Source organism: Mustela nivalis (assembly GCF_964662115.1).
Source record: "Mustela nivalis genome assembly, chromosome: 16".
NCBI lineage: Eukaryota > Metazoa > Chordata > Mammalia > Carnivora > Mustelidae > Mustela > Mustela nivalis.
Window position 1 is genome coordinate 66,668,747 of NC_139035.1, and position 19,772 is coordinate 66,688,518.

Here is a 19,772-nt window from a genome sequence, read left to right on the forward strand (position 1 = left end):
AGGGTCACTCCCAGCGCCGGCCCGCCTCTGCGCCGTTGCGCCGCCGCCCTGCAGACAGGCCGCTCCTCGGAAGCCGGGCCTGGGAGCTCCCGGCCCGCGGCTGGCCCGCACCTGGGCACCTACGAGCGCTTATCCCGGCACTTTCCGCTCACTCAGCCTCTCCGCCCTTGGGGGAACATTTATTGAGTGTCTGCTGTGTGCCAAGGGGAACCAATGTTGGGCACAATACATGATTCCTGCCTTCAGGGAACCCACCGCCTGGTGGGGGAGGCAGAGATGAATCCAACGATCCCATAAAGAAACCACACATCCCGGAGAGAGCTGGTACTGAAGGCCTCCAGGCGCCGGGGAAGGCGCCCAGCTGTAGTCCGTGCAGTGCGAGAGGCGCTTCGGTAGGACAGTATGTGAAGGACGAGCAGCAGTGAGCAGGTGGGAGGGGAAGAGACGAGGACGCATGTGCCAAGTCCCTGTGGTAGGAAGAAGTGTGGCTCGTAGGACCTGGGGCCCAGGGTGACTGGAACAGAGTGACTGTGAACACAGTTCCAGGTGAGGCTGAAGAGACCGGCCAGGCCAGCAAAGCCCCTAAGGCCTTGGACAGTTCTGACTCGTCTGAGCCATGGGGCGCCCATGAAGATGTTCAGACCGAGATCCCCTCACCACCTGGTATTCGGAGCAGTTGCTTGGAGCAGGTACCCAGCGATGGATGCAGGCAGGACCGTCGGGCTGTTGCTAGAGTTGACTGGTTTGGCCTCTCGACGTCACAGAACAGGCTGTGTGCCTAGAACCCTCTGAAGCCACACACACACACGTGCACGCACACACACACACACACACACACACACACAGCCCAGGCTGGGAGTGCACAGGCAAGGAACCCCGTATACATTTTCAACATTAGTCTGAAATCAAACTTCTAGCAACATTGATCCCACCTGTTTACACACAAGAGCCCCAGGGCCTTGGGGAGCCACAGGTTGGAGCACGGACAACAGGGAATGTGGGCTTTCTGCTGACCGGGGTCCCCCAGGCTAGAAGCTGGGAGCCAGGCCCTGTCCTCTCCACGTTCAGTTCCTCTAGCAATCGGCAAGTTCCCGGTCTGTCGGTCCTCTCCCTGCTCCTGGCAGGGTACATCCAGCAGGCTCTGTCTCCAACCTCAGCAGGGGAGTCCCTATGTGGGTCCCTGCATGCCACGACTCCTCAGCGGTCCTGGCGCCGGAGCGGGGGTGATGGGGGGTGCCGAACTGGAGGCAAGTCGTAATGCCCTGGGATGTGGCTGTTCTTCGGTGAATCGTAGTGGCCAGGGGGCAGGCCCGGAGGCAGTGGGGGCTGGGAGCCCACAGAGTCTCGGTCTGGGGACAGAGAGGGGACAGGATGGGGGACAGCTTTTCCCTCCTCACACCTCTCCTCCTAGTGCCAGCCAGGGACGCCACCCTGACCTCACAGGGTGAGGACACTTTGTCACCAACCTCATTCCCCTCTTTCCTGGGTACCGACTGCTCAAGTCCGGTGCTGTTGGACCATTTCAAACCCTCAGGGACGCTGCTCGCGGGCTCTGAGAGGCCAGCTGATGTCCCAAACCTCCTGCCTGGTGCGAGCCCAGGTTGGAGCCCAGAGCCCAAGCTCTTGCTGCCACGCCGTGTTCCCGCTGCTTTCTCCCTCTAACCCTCCCTCTAACCCCCGTCCTGGCCACCACCAGCCCCCCTGCCCCAACGGGGAAAGGGGTGCTCACCATAGGTCAGAGGGCTGGGCTCTTCATAGGTGCCACTATCTCTCTGTGGCTGGGGGTGCCGCCGGCGCTGGCTGTCCCAGACCTGAGCTGGCTGCCTGGGGGGGGACCCCGCAGGAGGGCCTTTCATCTCCACATAGCTGCTCTCCCGGGGGCTCCCTAGGAGGCTGGGCAGGTCCCGGATGGTGGCATAGGGGTTCTCGTTACTCAGGGAAGCCACACTGGCCCCCAGCCCCTCTTCAGAGATGGGCCCTAAGGGGAGAGGAAGGAAGTCAGGCTCCGTGGGGGCCCGGGCTCCTAGCCCCCAGCTCAGCCTGCCCCCTCACCCCTGTGCCCACGCCTTTGCCAGAGAACAGGACTGGGCCACCAGAGCTGCTGGAGCTGGGGCTAGAGCTTCGGTGCAGGCAGCCAATACCGGAGGGGCAGGAAGAGGTGGGGTCCATGAGCACACAGGCACCCCCTCCTCTGGAACTGCTCCCACGAGCCCCCGGCTCTGACTCGCCCACCCGCACCAGAGGCCTCAGCCTCCAGGCTCTTACCCCGCTCCAGAGGCCCTGGCCGGGGCTCACGGCGGTGCTTCCAGTCCGCGGGTAGGGTGCTGTGGTTATCCAGGCCCTGGAAACCAGCGAACGGCTGACTGCCCGGAACCTAAGGCGGGGAGGGGCATGGAGTAGGGAGCCTAGCAGGCCAGGATGGAGCTTTCCAGAGACCCGGGTCTGGGCCCGCCCCTCAGCAGTGCCCCCACGCCCCCAGCACTGACCTTGTTAGGGGGCAGGGGGTTTGGGGAGCACTGTGACAGGGTGTGGTAGCTGGGGTTGGAGTAGTAGTGGCTGTAGCTCGGGGGGACATCTGCACAAACAGACAAAGGCGCGTGGTGACCCGGCTGGTCCGAGAGAGGCCCCAGGCCCGGGACAGCGGCTGGGCCGGGCCGGCAGCAGGTCAGCGGCCGGCCTCTCTGACCCCTCCTCTCTCCTCTGACGCAGATGGCGCCCTCCCCATCTTCCGGTCCGGGAAGGGGGGAGGGACAAGGGAGCCCTGCCCCCCCGCCCCGTCCCAGCCCCCAGGCCAGCTCACCTGGCATGACGTACTCGGAGCTGTCCAGGTGCCCCCCGCTGTAGGCCACCACCAGGTGCCGGTGCTCCTTGCCCTTCTGCCAGTGGCGGTAGCCAACAAAGAGCACCAGCAGGGCCACCACCAGGGAGCCCAGCACTGCGATGCCGATGACCGCCCCCAGTGAGTTGTAGGCCACGGGAGAGGTAGGCATCATGGTGAAGGGCTCCTGGTTTCCTAGGGGCACGGGGTGGCCACTCAGCCTGGTGTCTTGGGTCTACTCTGGTGCGCAGGGCACGTGCACGGGAGAGGCCCCAGTAGGGATGCTGGGAGCACCAGGGGTCTGGGTCCTGGTGCCCTGGGGACAAGGGGGCCCTGGAGAAGAACTCACCAATCCTGCAGGGGGCACCACTGTCCTCTGGGGGACACACACAGGCCCCCGTGACGGGGTGGCACCTCTCTCCTGGACCGCACTGGCATGGCTGGGAGCAGTTGGCTCCGAATGTCCCGGGAGAGCAAGCTGGTAGGGAGGCAGGTGTGGTAAGGGGCCAAAGCGGCAGTCTCCTCCCTGGGCTGGGGGGCAGGGCACGAGTTCCCCTTCCATGGGTACCTTCCAAGCAGAGGCGTCCTGTCCAGCCTGGGGGGCAGAAACAGCTCCCATCCTGGGGGTGGCAGGTGCCCCCATGGCCACACTGGCAGGACTGGGCACAGTCAGCTCCCCAGTGTCCTAGAGGGCATGCTGCAGGGGACAAGTGGCTGTCTGCCGGGGCAGGGCCAGCCCCCCCTGGACAGACACTCAGCCCCCAGCCTCACTGAATCTGCTCGGCCTTGGTCTCCTGGGGACACCAAGGTTTGGAACCACAGCTGCCACGGGTGACCCGTGGGTGCTTATCACGAGCCCACCTGCCCACTCGAACCTGCGTTTGGTTCTCTAACAGCCATTTCAAAATGGGGTGCCCAGGGCCGGACAAGCGACGGGCCTGTTACTCCCCCGCACTCAGCTCTGATTCTTTTTTCTCTTTAGCCTAAGATGGAAGTAAGTGTCCGTACTGTTTAAGTCACGGTTTCTGTGCACCTGACACTAGCGACCAACGTAACAGCAGCCCGCCCGGAACTCTACGGGGACGCCGCCCTCTGTCGCCTCGCCGAGCCCCCGAGCCCGCACTCAGCCTCTCTGGTCACCGCTTCTCACTTCCTTCCAACACCTGCCGTACTTGGGGCTCTGGGCTCATCTGTTCCATAATGTTATTTATGCATTTTTGTGGGGAAGAAGCCACTTATAAATAGATATAAATTGAAAAACGCAAAAGCAAAAAGAAAAACCTGTGAAACCAAGCTCAGGGCTCCCTCACCCACCGCCGGCCCCTGGGCCCAGACCAACAGCGCCCTTCCCAGGCCACCCTGCAGAGGGAAGTCCCAAGCTGCACCCCGGGGCACCTGGGCCATAATAAAGCGTCTGTCCGTTTTATATAAACCACGGACCCCAAGTGGGCCCGGAAGCCTCCGGTCCTCAGGCCAGTGCTCAGCACGCGCACGCACTCTCACACACAAGCCACCACCTACACTGGGAGCAATTGGGGCCTGTCCAGCCGGCCAGGCAGTAGCAGGTCCCGTCCGAGGGGTGGCAGGAGGAGTGGTTGGCACACTTGCAGGGCACACAGCGTTTGCCATAGCGGCCAGGCTGGCAGGCTGGGGGGAAAGGGCCGGTGATGACTGGGGGCAGGGACCACCCCTGGGTCAGCCCGGGACCCCACCAGCACCCTCCCTTCTCTGCATTGTGGAAGACGCCCAGAGAGCAGTGGGGGGCTTCTGGCATCAGACATCGCCCTGCACCCTCCTGCTGGTGAGGGAGGGTGGGAGCGGGAGCCTCACACTTCTGGCAGGAGGGCCCTCGGAATCCGGGGGCGCACACGCAATTGCCGTTCTCCGGGAGGCAGGTACCCCCGTTCTTGCAGGTGCAGCTCTTACTGCAGTTGGCTCCCCAGAGGCCGTCAGGGCAGGGCAGGTGGCAGCGGGCCCCTGTCGGAGAGAAAGGTATGGCGAGCCTGGCCGGCCCCCCCACTCACGTCCACAGGGGCTCTGATGGACGTACTCCCTGTGGGCTCCATCCTCCAGCTCTGGGGGACTTGGGGCCAGGACACCTCAGTGCTCACCCGTCCAGCCGGCCTGGCACTGGCAGTGTCCATGAACAGGGTCGCAGCCATCAGAGTGGTCACAGTCACAGCGGCTGGCACAGCCTTTGCCAAACTGCCCCTTCTTGGAGAGGGAGTGGAGGGCGGGGCAGGCCAGTCAGCCCGGAGTTTGCTGTGACCTGCCCGCCCGCGGGCAGACGGGCTGTTGAGCACTTACCGGGCAGGGGAGCTGGCAGTGCACTCCGTGCCACCCAGGGGTGCAGGTGCAGGCTCCGGTTCGGGGGCTGCAAGCTGCCTCGTGGGCACACTGGCAGCTGGCATTGCAACCGAAGCCCCAGGTTCCAGGCGAGCAGGGCACGGAGCAGTTACCACGCTGCCAACCTGGAAGAGGGGCCCCGCAGAGAGGCATGGGGATCCAGCTCCACCCCCCACCGAGCACGCAAGGCAGGAGCTGTGCCCCGCTCTGGGCTGGGAGCTGAGAGTGGGCGTGGGGGTGCTCGAGGCCCAGGCGGGAGGCAAGCGTGTGCACCGGTAACACGCTGGGTGGCTGCTGGTGGTCCACCAATCCCTTCTGGGGCCTGCAGAATGGGGGGCAGGGGGGCTTGGCAGCAAACCCCAAACCAGGTACCTAAATGATAATGCAGATCACCTGTAAGACTACAGGGAGGAGTGGGGACTGGAGACCAGAGGCGGGTTGCACATCACCGAGAGCCACCCACACAACTCAAGCCGTGTCACAACGCAGCCTAAAGGTTGCCAACCGGCCCCCCGGGTGGATCTCAGAAGCCCTTCCAGGCCCTCCCAACTTGTGGCTCTTGATGACTGAGGGCGAGGGATGCTCGCCCAAGAGGTGCCTTCTGGCCTGGACCTTTCAGTGCAAGTAGGATTTTTGTGGTTGAAAAAAAGCAAAGTGGATTTTCCAGGAAGGAAGTGGCCTGGCGACTTTCCCACCGTCCAGCTGCGGCCCGGGGACCCCGCCCCTGCGCTTCGGGCCCGCCTTCCTGCCCGTGGCCCCGCCCCCAACCCGCCCCTCCCCGGAGACCCGGCCCCCTTACCCTCCTTGCACACGCAGGCGCCGTCCACCGGCGAGCAGGCGATGGCGTTGTCGCAGGAGCAGCGCGCGCTGCAGTCGACTCCATAGGTGTCGGGGGGGCAGAGGCTGGCGCAGTGCGGGCCCTGAAAGCGGCGGCGCGGGGGCCGGTGAGGGGGCGGCCCGGCCCCTCCGCTGCCCCCTCCTCCGGGTCCTCCCCGCGCCACGCCTCACCGTGTAGCCGGGCGCACAGCGGCACCGGCCGCTGTCGGGCTGGCACACGCCGCCGTGGAGGCAGAGGCAGTGCTCCTGGCAGCCGGGCCCGTGCGTGTCCTGCGGGCAGCTCTCGTTGCAGTGCAGGCCGGCCCAGCCCGGCAGGCACGAGCACTCCCCGCTCATCGGGTGGCAGCTGCGGCGGGAGCGGGCGGCGCGGTCTGACGGGGTCCGCGCGCGCCTCCCGCGCCTCCCCGGGCTCCCGGGCCCCTCGGCGCGGCGGGCGCCGGGCTTCGCCGAACCGGAGGACCGTTCCGAGCGCGCCCCGACTACCGAGGCCCCTCCCTCTCCCTTCTGTGACATCTGTCCCGCCCTCGGGTCGGGCTCCCGGGCTTCAGCGCCCAGGGCCTCTCCCATTGGCGTCCTGCCCCCGAGCGCGCTCCGGCGCCACACCTGAGGCTGTGCTCCGGGTCGCAGGTGCAGGGCTCCTGGCAGCTGAGGCCGTAGAGGCCGTCGGGGCAGAGGCGCTCGGTGCAGCGGTCCCCAGTGAAGCCGTGTTCGCACAGACACGCGCCGTTGGCCGGGAAGCAGCGCGCGCCCTGGGCGCAGTCGCACGTCTCTGCACAGTCCTGGCCGAAGCGGCCCACGGGGCACTCCTCACGGCACCTGGGGGCCTGCCCAGTGAGTCTAAGGGCACGCACCCTCCCGCCTCTCCCGCCCCCACCAAAGCCACTCACCGATCCCCCGTGTAGCCTGGGGCGCAGCGACACTGGCCAGTGAATCGGTCGCAGAGACCACCATTGTGACAGTGGCACTCTTGGGAGCAGTTGGGTCCATGGAAGCCCTCTGGGCAGGGCAGGGAGCAGATGGTGCCCTGGAGAGGTGAAACATGGACAGCCCCTCCCCATGGGCATTGGACCCCTTGATACCCCCACCCCTCAACACCCTGCAGGGTCACAGAGCCCACCCCCTTCACACACCCCCTCCTCCTGCCCTGCGGAGAAGCTCCCCGTGCAGGCCACCCCCTTCCTACCATCCAACCAGGTGGGCAGCTGCAGGAGCCCTGGGAGGCCTGGTAGACACCCCCGTTGTGGCAAGGTTGGGTTCTGGGGCAGAAGCCAGTGGGGCCCGGGAGACAGGACATCTCACAGCTGCTGGGCAAAGCAGTGAGGTCGGGGCGGGCACAAGCAGCACGGGCCTCCCCTTTGCCCCCTGCCCCGTGCTTCCCGGGGGAGCAAATCCTGACCTCAGAGCTCAGTGTGGCAGCCAGCCTGCAGGTGTTGTGCCCCCCACCCCCCTCCCCCCACTTTCCCCACCCCCACCCCCGCCCTGGGACAGGAGGAGTCAGAAAGCAAAGGTTTCCAGGACCAGAAATGGCAGGGACAGCCAGCACCACCAGAAGGGGTAGGGCAAGCAGCCTGCGCTGCCAGTCCCCTCCAGACACATCTGCCTGCCCTGGTTTCTCTGCCCCAGAGGGCTCCGCGCTGGAGCTGCTCCATGAGGCCCCATGCATCCCCACCCGGCCTGCACCTCCTCGCGACAGGCTTCTCTGGGACCGTGTCAGCCCCACTTGGGGACACCCGCTCACACACGCAGGCTCTGTCATCCGCACAGAGAGCCTCCCAGCTGGAGGACCCTGCTGTCGCCTTACAAGGAGGGAACAGCTCACAGAGACTCAACGATGGCTCAAGCTCGCTCAACGGGTCAGTGGCGATGGGCTCAAGCTCGCTCAACGGTCAGTGGCAGAGCTGGGACGAGGACCTTGGCCTCTCCATTCTGTCCCACTGGGGGGTCCAGCCCGAGTCTCCTCAATCTGCATATAGGCCCAGGTGGTCCTGTGCCCACGACCCCGTTGTGCACCTGGGCCCCTTCCTCTCCGGGGGGCAGAAGCAGGCTCCGGTCCGGGGGTCACAGGGTGCTCCGTGGCACCTGCAGCGTAACCCGCAGGCGGGGCCGTACTGGCCCGGGGGGCAGGGCTGGAGGCAACGTGGGGGCTGCAGGCCCAAGGGGCAGAAGCAGGCTCCGCTCTTGGGGTCGCAGGAGCTGCTGTTCCCGCAGTGGCAGGGCTCGTCACACTGAGGTCCCCACACGCCTGGGGCACAGGCTGCAGGATGAGGAGGGCAGAAGGGGGTCACCAGGGGTCTCCCCCTCCCTAGCCTCCATGAGTCCAAGCCCACTCCCCAAACCCATGCCCTGTGCCCCACTTCGGAAAAGGCAGCTGGCTGCTCTGGGGCTCTTGGAGGGTTGGGGTGCTAAACCCCTGTGAGCGGTAGAGAAGGTGCGGCTGGCCCTCCCCCCCAGCCCCCCAGCCCCTCAGCCCCCCAGCCCCCCAGCACTCACCGCTGGAGCAGTCCTCGCCCCGCCAGCCCTGCTCACACTGGCACCGGCCGGGAGCCACACAGCGGCCGTGGACGCACTCCTGGGCACAGAGCGCTGGGGCAGAGACCGAGGGAGTGAGAACCGCTTCCTCTGCCCCCACCAGCCTCTCCCCCTCGGAAACCGGACCCTGGGGGCCTGACCCTCCCAGAGCAGCACCTCGGCCTGGAAGAAGTGGCCACAGAAGACAGGGCCAGCAAGTCAGGCCAGAACTTGACAGAAGCTCAGAGTCCAGGCTCCCCAGCCCCTTTCGGTGACATTGTCCAAGCACCATGGTTGGGAAAGAAAGGGGACCCTCAGGAGGGAACCAGACTTGACGGCTATGTGGACATCAGTGGGTGGGGGCGGGGCAGGCTGGGCAGGAGTCGACAGTGACAGTGACAGTGACCGTGACGGTGACGGTGACTGATGGAGGGGAGAGAGGCAAAGCAGGCTCCCGCCGGGAGCCCGTGGGGTGTGGCGGCCCACTCTGGGCTGCGTGGTGGCGCCAGGCAGGTGAGCCTAGTGGAAGACACACAGCAACAGAGGCAGGAACGGGGCGAGACAGACTCGGAGCGACAGAAGGACCCAGGCAGCCCTGAGACAGACAGACAGACAGAGACAGATGCTCCAACACATGGAGAGGAGGGGAGGGAGAAACATGGGGGCAGCTAGGACAGAGGTGGCTAGTGGCCGCTGCGGAGGGGGGGACAAGCCCGGAGGCAGCAGGGAAGCACACGGGAAGGACAGACTCACGGACACAGGTGTCCCCGCTCTCATAGAAGCCTTGGCAACAGCGCAGGCGTTTCCGGTGCTCCGTCCTCACCACCTGGCGGTACACCGGCCTGTAGACGACCCTAGGGGACCCCGAAGGTGGCCCTCAGCGCTCCCCGCTGACACTAGACAAGCACTGTGCGACCCTGGGAGGCCCCTGCTCCCGTAGAGCAGGAGCATTCCCTCACTGACCCCCCACGCACACGCGCACACGCGCACAGGTGCACACATACCCACACGAGCCCCCCCCCTTTCAGTGCCGTGAGGCCAGACGCTTCCTGGGCTCCCCCAAGTGTCCAAGAAGAGAAGGAGGGTATGGAGAGCCGGGGCCGCTGAGCCAGCGCTGAGCCCACGGCGGGTGGGGGGCACGCAACCGCGGGCACTCACGTGGGCTGGGGGCAGGCGTGGGGGCTCTCCCAGGGCCGGTCACAGGGCTCTGAGGGAAGCAGGCTGAAGGGGCGGGAGTGGGACTCCTTGGTGATGGTGGTGAAGCTGCAGGACAGGGGTGGGGTCAGGGGTCAGGGCGGGGGAGGCCTCGCGCTGCCGCAGGGCCCTCAGGAAGCAGGGGTGTGAGGGCTTGGCCATGCTGGGGAAGGTGGGTTTGCTCCCCCAAGCCTAGGAGGAACCCCTGTCCTGGCCCCCTCCCCCTGAAGGGGTCTTCCCGGAATCGGAGTATTTCTGGGACCCCCCTCATCATTGCTCTCTCCTCAGCCTACAGGACCAGAGCGTTCCAGTTCCCCCTCTGCCTCCTCCCTGCATGGCAGGAGCTGGAATTGATTCCTGAAACACTTCTGGCCAAACCCTGACCTGGGCCTTGCTCCCCAACCCTGTGCCTTTTGCTTCCCCTGGACCAGCGGCCCTATTTGCTCCATAGGGAATGGCTCCCACCTGCATTCTGTCCTGCAGCCAGCTTCCCAGGGGACCAGGGGGTGGGGACAAGAAAGGACAGGTCAGAAGTAGCCCCTGCAGGGGAGCAGAAAGACAGCAGGGACAGAACCAGGCGGGGTGGGAGGGAGGACTAGGGAGGACTTGGGGAGAGAGCTGGGGAGAGGCAGGGAGGCGGGGAAGGAGAGGGAGAGGAGACCCCGAAGGCAGGGGGGGAGCTGGGGAAGCCACAAGGGACCCTCACCTTTCCCAGAAGCTGCAGGTGTTGGGGTCACTGGGGCTGAGGGCTCCAGCCAGCCCCAGGCCCAGGGTCAGGAGTTGCAGGGGGCACAGAGGTGGTAACATCGCCAAGGCCGGGCTCTGGGGCAGGTGACAGACAACTGAGAATCTGCAGGGACCAAAAGGTGGGAGAAGACACGAGGCTCTTGCCTCTTGCCCCCGAGCCCCCTGCCCTGGGTGGGCTCTGCTCCCCAAGGTCACATCCCTGACCAGGCGGCTGTTACCTCTGCCTGGCCATGCTCCCTCCTTTCTTTGCCTGAGTCCTCACGTCTGCCTGTCTCCCCCAAGTGACACCTGTCCTCCCAGCACCATTCACTGAGCCCCGGCCCAGGGCCCCCAGAGGCAGGGCTCCTGCCCAGATCCCAGAGCCCCTCCAGGCCCTGTCCAGGGCACCCGGACTCCGGTACAGAGTGGGAAGCTGGAGCCAATGGGAAGCTGTGTGGGAAGCCCACAGGGGCTGGGGCCCCGCTGGAGAAATAATCCCTGGTCGGCCACGGGAGAGGACCTTCCTGTCACTGCACACCAGCAGGTGGGGCCAAATCCCTCTGATGCAGCTGGGGGCCTGCGGAGTAGGGCCTGTCCGATGACCTCGAAGGAGGCCACTCCCATCCACGGTGTCGGGCGCAGTTCCACGGGCTCCAGGGAGCCCACGGTGCCCAGTCACAGAGGACACATTAGGAGCCTGAAATCCAGCTTGCTCCGGGGGATTCCTGACCCCAGGGACACCACCAAACACCACAGGCCAGGGAGAACCCCATCCCCACCCCGCCAGAGGCCCTATAGGCCCGCAGGTCCCACAGCTATGGCCCCCCAGCTGGCCTCAGATGGAAGCGGTCCCCAGGTCGCTCTGGCCTCCCCCTCAGCCATCTGGAAGCGGCTCCTCTCTTCTCCTCCGCTCTGGCCTCGCCCGGTGGGTGGGGAGCAGGTCAGGACCTCAGCTGGGTCCGCTCTGGCTCCCGCGCTGAGGAGGGGCTGAGCTCCTGCCTGCCCACCCTCGAAGCCGGAGTCAGATTGTGTTCCGTGTTCCTAAAACTCGTCCAGGCTCCCCGCTCCCTGCCTCCCCGAGGCACCCACATCTGCTTACAATTTTCCCGGGAAGGTCGCGATTGCTGGCCCCTTCCCCACCCCCCACCCCCGGAGTATCTCTGGAATTCTGGAATGCCTGCTCCCTGGCCCCGCCTGCGCCCCCCACCCACACACTCCCAGGGTCCCCGCAGCCCAGAGACGCACCAGACCTCACCCCACGTCCCCCTGTGCGGCGGCCCCAGAAATGCCTCCCCCTGTCTCCCACCACCTCCCAGCTGCTGGCCCAGGGGCTGTCCCCACTGAGGATGACGGGTGTCCCTGTCACAGCTCCCCCAGGGCACGTGTCCCCCCCCATCCCCCCCCCCCCCCCCCGCTGGCCTTCCTGGTGCTTCTCAGTCCACCCTTAGGCCTCAGGGCACTCACCAGCTCTCTAGGGCATCCTGCGGCCTGAGAGGCTCAGAGAAGCAGGGGCAGGGCCTGGGGGACCTGGCAGTGTCCTGGGGGATCCCAGCGCTCAGGATGCGGAGCCTGAAAACAGGAAACAGAGACGGGTTCCAGCAGGGAGCGGGGTCACGGGCTCCCTCCTCCCCACACCCTGAACTCAGAGGGAGGGATGTAGGGGGCTGGGCCAGGGGCTGGTCTCCCGAGCTGGGCACCCAGGCCACCTCTGAAGGGGAGAGGGGGAGACTCAGCCTGTCCTCAGAGAGCCAGGCCACACGAGGGTCTGTCCCAGGGCAACCCCTCCTCCCCTCCCGGCGCCCCCAGCGAGCCCCTCCACCCCTGCCCTGCAAGAGCTGCCTTCCCAGGTCCAGGGCCTGCCTCCAGGATCCGTGGTGCCGGCTGAGCCGCTGCGGGATCCTGAGCCTCCACACAGCTCCCTCCCCTACCCTGTTGTCACAGCACCCTCTGCCTGGGCCCCCAGCTGTCCTTGGACTGGGGCTCGGTCTGAAGGGATCCAGATTTCCCGCCACCCAGCAACCCCTCTCCTGGACCCCTGTCCCCGGAGTGCCAAGCTGGGGGGGCACATGCCCCACAACAGGAAGGACCTGAGGCAGAGCAAGGAGCCCTCACGGTAGCCCCTCCTGCCAGTCACCACCTCGAAATCCAAGGTCGAGAGGAAATGGTTCACCTGGGGGCTTTAGGAGGTGGGCAGGGGACAATGAGGAGGGCTCGACCCCCCCATCCCCCGCCCATCCAGGGTTCACCTTGATAATGGCTGATGGGGGGCTGGAGGCCTGGGAAGATTCTGTTTTCTCAAAGGGCCTCAGGGTCCCAGTGGGTCAGGAGCAGGCCTGACAGTGGGGTTGGTGCAACCAGTGGGTGGTCCGCAGAGAGGGGTGAGGTGGGAGGGAGATCCCAGCAGGAAGGGGCAGGGGCAGTGTTTGGCCTGACCAACCTCAGCCCAAAGAAATGGGGATCCCAGGCCAGACGAGGAGCCCAGAGCCCCAGCCTGGCCCCGCAGCTTATCTCTGAGACTTCGTCTGGGCCCATCCCAACACCCCAGACCCACAAGCGCCGGGGCCACCTCTCCAGGGTTTTAAATCAGACAGCACTTTAAATCAGACAGCGCTGGCTCCTGTCCTGCCCTCACGGAGGGCGCCCCAGTCCCCCTCACTGTGGGCTCCTGGAGGCCCAGGCCTCGTGTACTGTGTGGAGAAAGGTAGGGAGCCGCCCCGCGTCTCAGGTGCGGTGGGCCTCAGTCTCCCCTATGGGAGGCCGCGCTGTTCACAGGTGAGGGCATGGGCAGGAGTAAGTGCTCAGCCCAGGCCACACAGCGGGTGGGATCCAAACCCAGCCTCCGGCAGGCGCTCCCAGTGCTTCCCATCAATCCAGCCCAGAAGGGGAATCCCAGGGGCTTTGCATCCCGTTGTAAAAGTCTCAGTTATGCGGAGGGAGAGATGCCGAGGGGGCGGGGGCGGACGGGAGGAGGGGGGCTGCCGACGCACCAGAGCCGTGGGAACGGGATGCGCTCCCAGTCCGGATCCAGCGGAGCTTCTCTCCTCCACCTCCAGACACGAAGCAGCCGCCCCCACCGCTGGGCCCCAAGCGCCCCCAGGCCCGAGCGTGGCCTCCCCCAGCCATGCCCCAGCGGGCCTCCAGGCCCACACGCAGCCCAGCCCCAGCCCTCCTTCTGCTCAGGCGGATTCCTTGGGGGGGGGGGCTGTCCTCCCGCTGCCCCAGCCCCCTTGGGAGGAGGGAAAGGAGTCTGGGTCTTGGGGGGGGCAGCGCTCCCTCCGGACAGGAGAGTGACCGTGTCTACAGGAGGCCGAGAACGGGAGGACCTCCCCCTGCCCCGCTCCCCTCCCCAACTTTTCTCCAGGAGGGGGTCAACAGAGGTCAGCAGCCTCTGAGCTGGGCGGTGAATCACAGCCCTCAGCCCCCCCCCACCAGAGGAGCTGAAAGCAGCAGAGCTGTCCCTCAGATCAAGATGGGAATTGACAGAGGAAGGGCTTTGAGACCCCCCACGTGCTGGATTCACACTCACCGTCGCCCCCCACACCCCATCCCCATCCCCCTCCCCCTGCCCTTGGCACTGTCATACCATTTGGGTATCAATTCCAAGAAAAGCTGTTTCTTGTTTTTTTCTGAAGAACCCCCAGGATGATCCGGGAATGGGGCCTGAGCTGCTGACACAGAGAAGGGAAGTGGGGTTGGGAGGGGGCCCAGCCCCCCACAAAACCTGATCCCTCAGAAGAACAATGGGCTGCCCGCCAGGTAGGCCTTCGAGCCAAAGGCCGGGGCTGAGACAGGACGCCTGGCTACAGCGGACCCAGCTCCCAGCCTGACCCCCACCCCTGGTGCCCCAGCCCCCTCCCCTCTCTGTCTCTCTGCCCCCTCCTGTCACGGAGTCCAGAGATCACAGTACTTACAGCCTGGCTGTAAGCACTTACAAGCTGTGTGACCTCATGGAGGCCCATGAGCCTCCATGGGACAGCGGCCCCCACACCTCGCGGGGTACGGTGGGTGTAGGAACCATTAGTGCCAGTAAGTCCCCTGGAGCAGAGCCGCAGCCCAGAAGCCGCTCCGCGGACAGGTGCGGGCACAGGGACAGAAGAACCCCACCCCCGCCCAGGTTCTAGGCTCTAGGCTCTCAGCCTCTTCTTTCTGTTTTCGTTTTGCTTCTCATCAAAGTCTCCCTGCTGGGGCATCTGGGTGGCTCAGTGGGTTAAGCCTCTGACTTGGCTCGGGTCATGGTCCCAGGGTCCTGGGATGGAGCCCCGCATCGGGCTCTCTGCTCAGCGGGGAGCCTGCTTCCTCCTCTCTCTGCCTGGCTCTCTGCCTACTTGTGATCTCTGTCAAATAAATAAAATATTAAAAAAAAAAAAAAGTCTCCCTGCTTTGGGGCAACTAGGAGGCTCTCAGTCAGGGAGCACACGACTGGGCTCAGGTCATGATCTTAGGGTCCTGAGATGGAGCCCCACGTTAGGTTCACGCTCAGTGCAGAGTCGGCCTCGGTCTCCTTCTCTCTCTTCCTGTGCCCCGCTTCTCTCTCAAATAAACAACAATAAATAGTCTTTAAAAAAAAACAAAAACAAACCTCTCTGCTTTCTGCCTTTTTCATCTTCCTCCATCAGTTTCTTGGTCTGTGTCTTTCTGCCTCTCTCCTTCCTTTCCGACTGAGCCCCCCAGGGGCTCCTCTCCTTCCTTTCCTCCAGGTTGCCAGGCACAGCACAGTTGTGCAGTGTGTTCACTGCACAAGGGAAGCCACCCTCAGGCATGCTGCAGAAGTTCACCAAGCCATGTGTCTTAGCCTAGCCACGGGGGCCTGGCCCCGGATCGACCTGCCTTGTCCGTCTGTTTCTCTGTGCTTTTTTCCAAGCCTGTCTTGGCCATGGAGACAGGATCACCTAGTCCTCCTCACCCAGCAGTGAGACCCCAGTCTGCCCCCTCAGGGCTCAGCATCCGCGTGTGTGCGCAAGCGCAGAACCCCGCCTACACCCAGCCAGGCCAACACTCCAGGCTTGTCTGCCGGATGGAGGGGCAGGAAGCCTGTGTGCTCCCAGAGGCTGGCCGGGAAGGGGGCAGGGGTGAGGGGCCGGCCTTGTGTTCTCTGTGGCTCAGGAAACAGAAGCTAGAGGGTCCTCAGCCGGACCTGTTTACTCATCAGGAAACAGGGAAACCTGGGGATTCTGATTCACCGAACGTCTATCGCGTGCCTCCCAGAGGCCGGTGCCAACGCCAGGCTAGGCCCTGCCATGGCCACGGCCTACAGGGGCCCTCTGACCGCTGTCCTCAGTCACGGGGAGGCCTCGGGAAAGCAACTTGCCCAGGGCCACCTGGGGGGCCAGCAGCAATCCCAGGATTAGAATCCGCCTCAAAGAACAAAGCACTGGGTGGAGGGGAACCCCCAGATACACAGGCCGGGGGGGGGCGACTCCCCTTCCAGACCCTCCCGTCCCACTCCCTGGCACCCCCAGATACCCTCAGAAAGCACCACTCCTCTCTGGCCACCGCTCCTGTCTGACGCCCTCTGCGGCTCCTGGGTACCCAGGAGCCAGACTGGCTGGCTGGCCATCTCCCTGGGGTGCAAATACTCGCTCCCTCGGCCTGAGCACCAGCCTGCAGGCCCCCTCGGCCCAGACCAGCCCCCCAGTCCCCCCACCCAGGGCCGGCTCCAAACCAGACGGGACCAACACTTCCTCCGAGTCCAGCCAAAGGCTGAGCACCCGTGTCAGTCCTCTGGGGGCATGTGGGGCAGACCCAGGCCAAGCCATGAGTCCACAGGCCCCCAGAGGAGGGACCCCGGTGTCCTGTGCGGTCTGAGGCCGGCACTGGGACTGCAGGTTCGTGCTCTGCCTCCCCCCACAGGCTGGGGCGCCCTCCGTCTGTGCCGCTCGGAGGCCGCGAGTGGGCTGGGGACTCCCATCGACCACCATGGCTGTGGCACTTTCATTAAGGTTGGCCTTCTCCGTGGGAATGGGGCTCTGTGGGGCCAGGGCGCTTTTCCACCTTCCTTGTCCCTGGCCTTGGCCCTGGGCAGCAGAGCCCGCAGGGATGCCTGGCCCCTGGGACGTGCCTTCACCCCGTCGGGGCAGTGGCACTGGGCCCTCAAAACCGGAAACAGCTCATAAGGAGCCTCCACCCTTCGGCAGGGAAAGGCGGCTCCAGACCTGCCCTCCTGACCTCAGGCAGGCGTCCTCGGCGGGCCCCGGAGTTCCTAAGCCATGAGAGCACAGTCCGGCATGGCCCTGAGTCACCTGGGGAGGAGGGGCTGGGCCCACCGGCCGGAGCCCTGTCCTGTGCCACGGGCCTGGGACTGGGCCCCACCCCCTGGCCATCCACACACTCCCATCCAGTCAGAGGGACCGGCCCCTGAGGCCCTCTGTGGGGCAGGGGAGGCCCCATGTCCCAGAGCCTCGCACGCACCGGTCCCCTCCGGAGACCTCTGTCTGGGCACCCACGGGAGAGCCGTCCCCAGCCCCCCTGAAGGTGTGCTGCGGCTGGTGTCTGCCCGCTCCCCCGCGCTCGGGAGAGTGCGCGCTGTCACACTTCAGAAATACCCCAGAGAAGGGACGTCACGAGCCCCAGGTCACACAGCCAGGCCAGGGCAAAGCCGGGATGGGGACTGGGATGGGGACTGGGTCCACCAGCGCCCGAAGCCTGTGCTCACCCTTCCATCTCCTCCCGCGGCCTTCCCTCTGCTCTCCCCGCGCCTCTGCCTCCAGCCCTTCTGTTCTTTCTCTCTGTCTCTGCTCTTTGCCTAAGTCCGCCCTTTCTTGCCTCTGGCTCTCGTTCGCGATGTCACTGTCCGCTCTCCTGTTTCCGTCTCTTTCATCCCCACCTTCGTCCTTCTCTCTCCTTCTTGGTCTACCTTCCTTCTGCTGGCGTCTCTAGGCCCGGCCCAGGCATGGCGCCCACACTCCCCCCTGCCGAGCTAGGACGGCGGGGCTCGGACAGCCAGGCCCTCCGGTGTCCAGGGAGTCTCTTTCTCAGAGTTTCCCAGGCCACTCTGAGGAGATGCTGGGGAGCGCAGGGGTGGAGGCCCTGCCTGACTCTAGCACCCTCCCCAGCAGCTGGTGGGGGACAGGCAGACAGCAGCCCTGCGACCTCTATCTCTGCCTAGAGAGCCAGTTTCCTCTTCTGGGAAAGCCTGATAGGAATGGGGTAGGGGAGAGAAGGAACAGCGGCCAACCCTGGGCTTCACCTCCCGGTGGAGAGAGGGGGCCAGAGAGGCGAGCCTGGCCTCCCCCTGAGCTCCTCCACGAAGGGAAGGTAGCCCCAAGGCCCCGGCCACAGCGGCAAGTAGGCCGGTACCCTTCGGGGTGCTCTGGGAGCGGGAGAGGAGCTGCAGGGGACCGGCCAGGAGAGCCACCCCACACACGCTGCGCTGCCTCACACACGCACACACACACACACACGGGCACTAGAGCGTGGACTGGGTGGGTGGGGGTTAGGGAAGAGCCCCTGCCACGCCATGGCCCTGCCCGGCCCAGCTGAGGCCAGGCTGAGAGCTGACCCCTTGCCCAATCCCTCCAGGGGCAGTGGCCTGGCCGAGCCTGGGAACCTCCGGCCGGCACAAGCTGTTCCCATCCCTAGGGACCGGGGTCATAGCCCAGCCCCGGGAGAGGCCGCTGATGAGAGGTCAGGACAGGAGAGTGAGGATCCCGCGTGGAAGGCAGGAGACGGGGTGGGGCTGCGGGGTGCTCTTGTAGCCCCCACCCCGGGCCTCCCGCACCCCAGCCTTGCCACCTCCTATGACCCGGCCAGCCCAAGGCTTTCTGCCCATCCAGATGCGGGAGACCTGTGGCCAACTTCTTGTGCCCCCAACTGGCGAAGCCTCGGGTGCCAGGGAGCGGCATCCCAGCAGCGGCTCACCCTCCTGCAGGGTCAAGTCTCCTGTCAGCCGCCCCCACCCCAGCAGTGACAGGAGCCCTGATCAGGCCTGGGCTCGGAGGAGACAAGCTGTCCTTTGGCTGAGCCTGCGGCGACCCCAGGGCAGGCGCGGTGCTGTGGGCGTCCCCTCTCAGAAAGACCCGCGGGGCACAGAGGACCTACAGCCCGGGAAGGGGCAGAGTGGAGATTCGAACTCCTGCGTGGGCACTCACGCCTCCCCGCAGCCTAGCAGAGGACCTGGAGCCCCGCTCTCCGGCTGCACGCCACCCCCCGCCCCCACAAGTCGCTCCGGGGGGGCTCGGGAAGAGGCCTTTTCTGCATGCCACTAACTTGCTGTCCCCCCAGAGGGCCACCCCAGTGCCCTTGGCCCCTCCGCTGCCCGCACCCTCACGCAGGAGAACTCGCGGTCCGCAGCCCTTCCCCGGGGCAGGGGGGACGCGGGGCGCGCGGGGGCGCACAGTCACTCACCTGCCTTGGACCCGGGCTGTCGCCGGCCTGGGGTGGGGACCGCCGGGCGGCCGGGAGGGGACGGCAGGGCGGCGGGACGGCGGGGAGGCGGGGCGCGCGGCCCGCGGGGCGGGGCGGGGCAGGAAGGGGGCGGCCCCGCGGGGCAGGAAGTGTGGAGGGGGCGCCGGGGCGGACGCGCGGGCTGGGGGAGCGCGGGAGGGGGGCTGAGGGCTCCCGGGGAGGGAGATGCCGGGGGAGGGAGGCGCTGTGGGGGCGCTGGGGGCTCCGGGGGGGCCCGGGGCTGGGGGCGCGGGGGGAGCCCGGAGCTGGGGGCGCCGGCGAGGGGGCTAGGGACGGCGGGAGGGGGGGAGGCGTTGGGACGGTGGGGGCGCCGCGAGCTGGAGGGAGCGGTGCTGGGGTGGCGGCCTGCCCTGGAGCGGGCGGGGGGCCCCGGACCGGGACCCTCGTGGTTCCCCAGCAGCCGCAGGGCCCCGGCTTGCTCCGCCTCCCGCGCCTCAGCCTTCCGGGCCGCAAAGTGGGCCCGCGCCGGGAGCCAAAGAGCCGGTCTGCGGCGGGCACCTCCCCGGCGGCCCGGCCACCGCGCGACCTGAGGCGGGCCGCGGCCCAGGGTCGCCTCCTCCGCTCCCGCCGGAGGAGCCCGGGGGGCGCGCCGCGACCTGGGCCCGACCTCCGCCGGCGCCACCTGGCGGCCACAGCGCGCTCCCGCGCCGCCCTCTTCGAAGGCCGGGGACACCTTGGTGACCCGGCCGGCTCGCTCGCCCCCTCGCTAGCCCTCGGCGTGGACCGCGTCAGCGAATCCTTAGCGCGAGCTCGGTGCGTCCCAGGAAGAGGCGGCTGTGCCCGCGGCCGCGCAGCGTTCGGGCCGTGGTCTGCGCTCCCGCCCCGGGTTGCACCGCCTACCCCGCAAAAAGCCACCATGGTTCGGAAAGAGCAAGGCCGGACACCCTCGGAGATTTCTCGGATCAGCTTTACTGAGGCATGACTGCCAATAAAACACGTA

The 19,772-nt window shown here is 66.3% G+C and overlaps 1 protein-coding gene across 5 annotated transcripts; it reads right to left on the bottom strand.

Moving 5' to 3' along the window:
• Positions 1–160: 160 nt before the first annotated feature.
• Positions 161–18,874, bottom strand: PEAR1 (platelet endothelial aggregation receptor 1). 5 transcript variants are annotated; one of them, XM_082703260.1, is made up of 23 exons: positions 18,773–18,874; positions 11,894–11,998; positions 10,410–10,553; positions 9,668–9,772; positions 9,263–9,363; positions 8,492–8,584; positions 8,012–8,255; positions 7,185–7,302; positions 6,889–7,025; positions 6,605–6,817; positions 6,173–6,347; positions 5,964–6,084; positions 5,126–5,289; positions 4,930–5,032; positions 4,649–4,795; positions 4,340–4,465; positions 3,387–3,515; positions 3,168–3,296; positions 2,801–3,013; positions 2,487–2,575; positions 2,266–2,341; positions 1,730–1,978; positions 161–1,349 (listed from the first exon to the last, which is right to left on the bottom strand). In XM_082703260.1, the coding sequence occupies exons 3-23, from the start codon at positions 10,508–10,510 to the stop codon at positions 1,198–1,200; spliced, it is 2,985 nt and encodes a 994-aa protein (XP_082559386.1). In that variant the 5' UTR covers positions 10,511–10,553; positions 11,894–11,998; positions 18,773–18,874; the 3' UTR covers positions 161–1,197. The 5 variants fall into 5 exon arrangements, with proteins under 5 accessions (XP_082559386.1, XP_082559384.1, XP_082559385.1 ...); XM_082703258.1 differs by having other exon boundaries at positions 2,266–2,374; XM_082703259.1 differs by lacking the exon at positions 18,773–18,874 and adding an exon at positions 17,192–17,422 and having other exon boundaries at positions 2,266–2,374.
• Between the last annotated feature and the right edge of the window lie 898 nt (positions 18,875–19,772).

Coding starts and splice junctions, on each gene's coding strand:
- PEAR1 (XM_082703258.1), bottom strand. CDS start 10,510: ATGTTACCACCTCTGTGCCCCCTGCAACTCCTGACCCTGGGCCTGGGG. Junction 7,026..7,184: donor GCTGCCCACCTGGTTGGATG/GTAGGAAGGGGG, acceptor TCACCTCTCCAG/GGCACCATCTGCTCCCTGCC. Junction 3,516..4,339: donor AGGCCCCAATTGCTCCCAGT/GTAGGTGGTGGC, acceptor TGTCCCCTGCAG/CATGCCCTCTAGGACACTGG.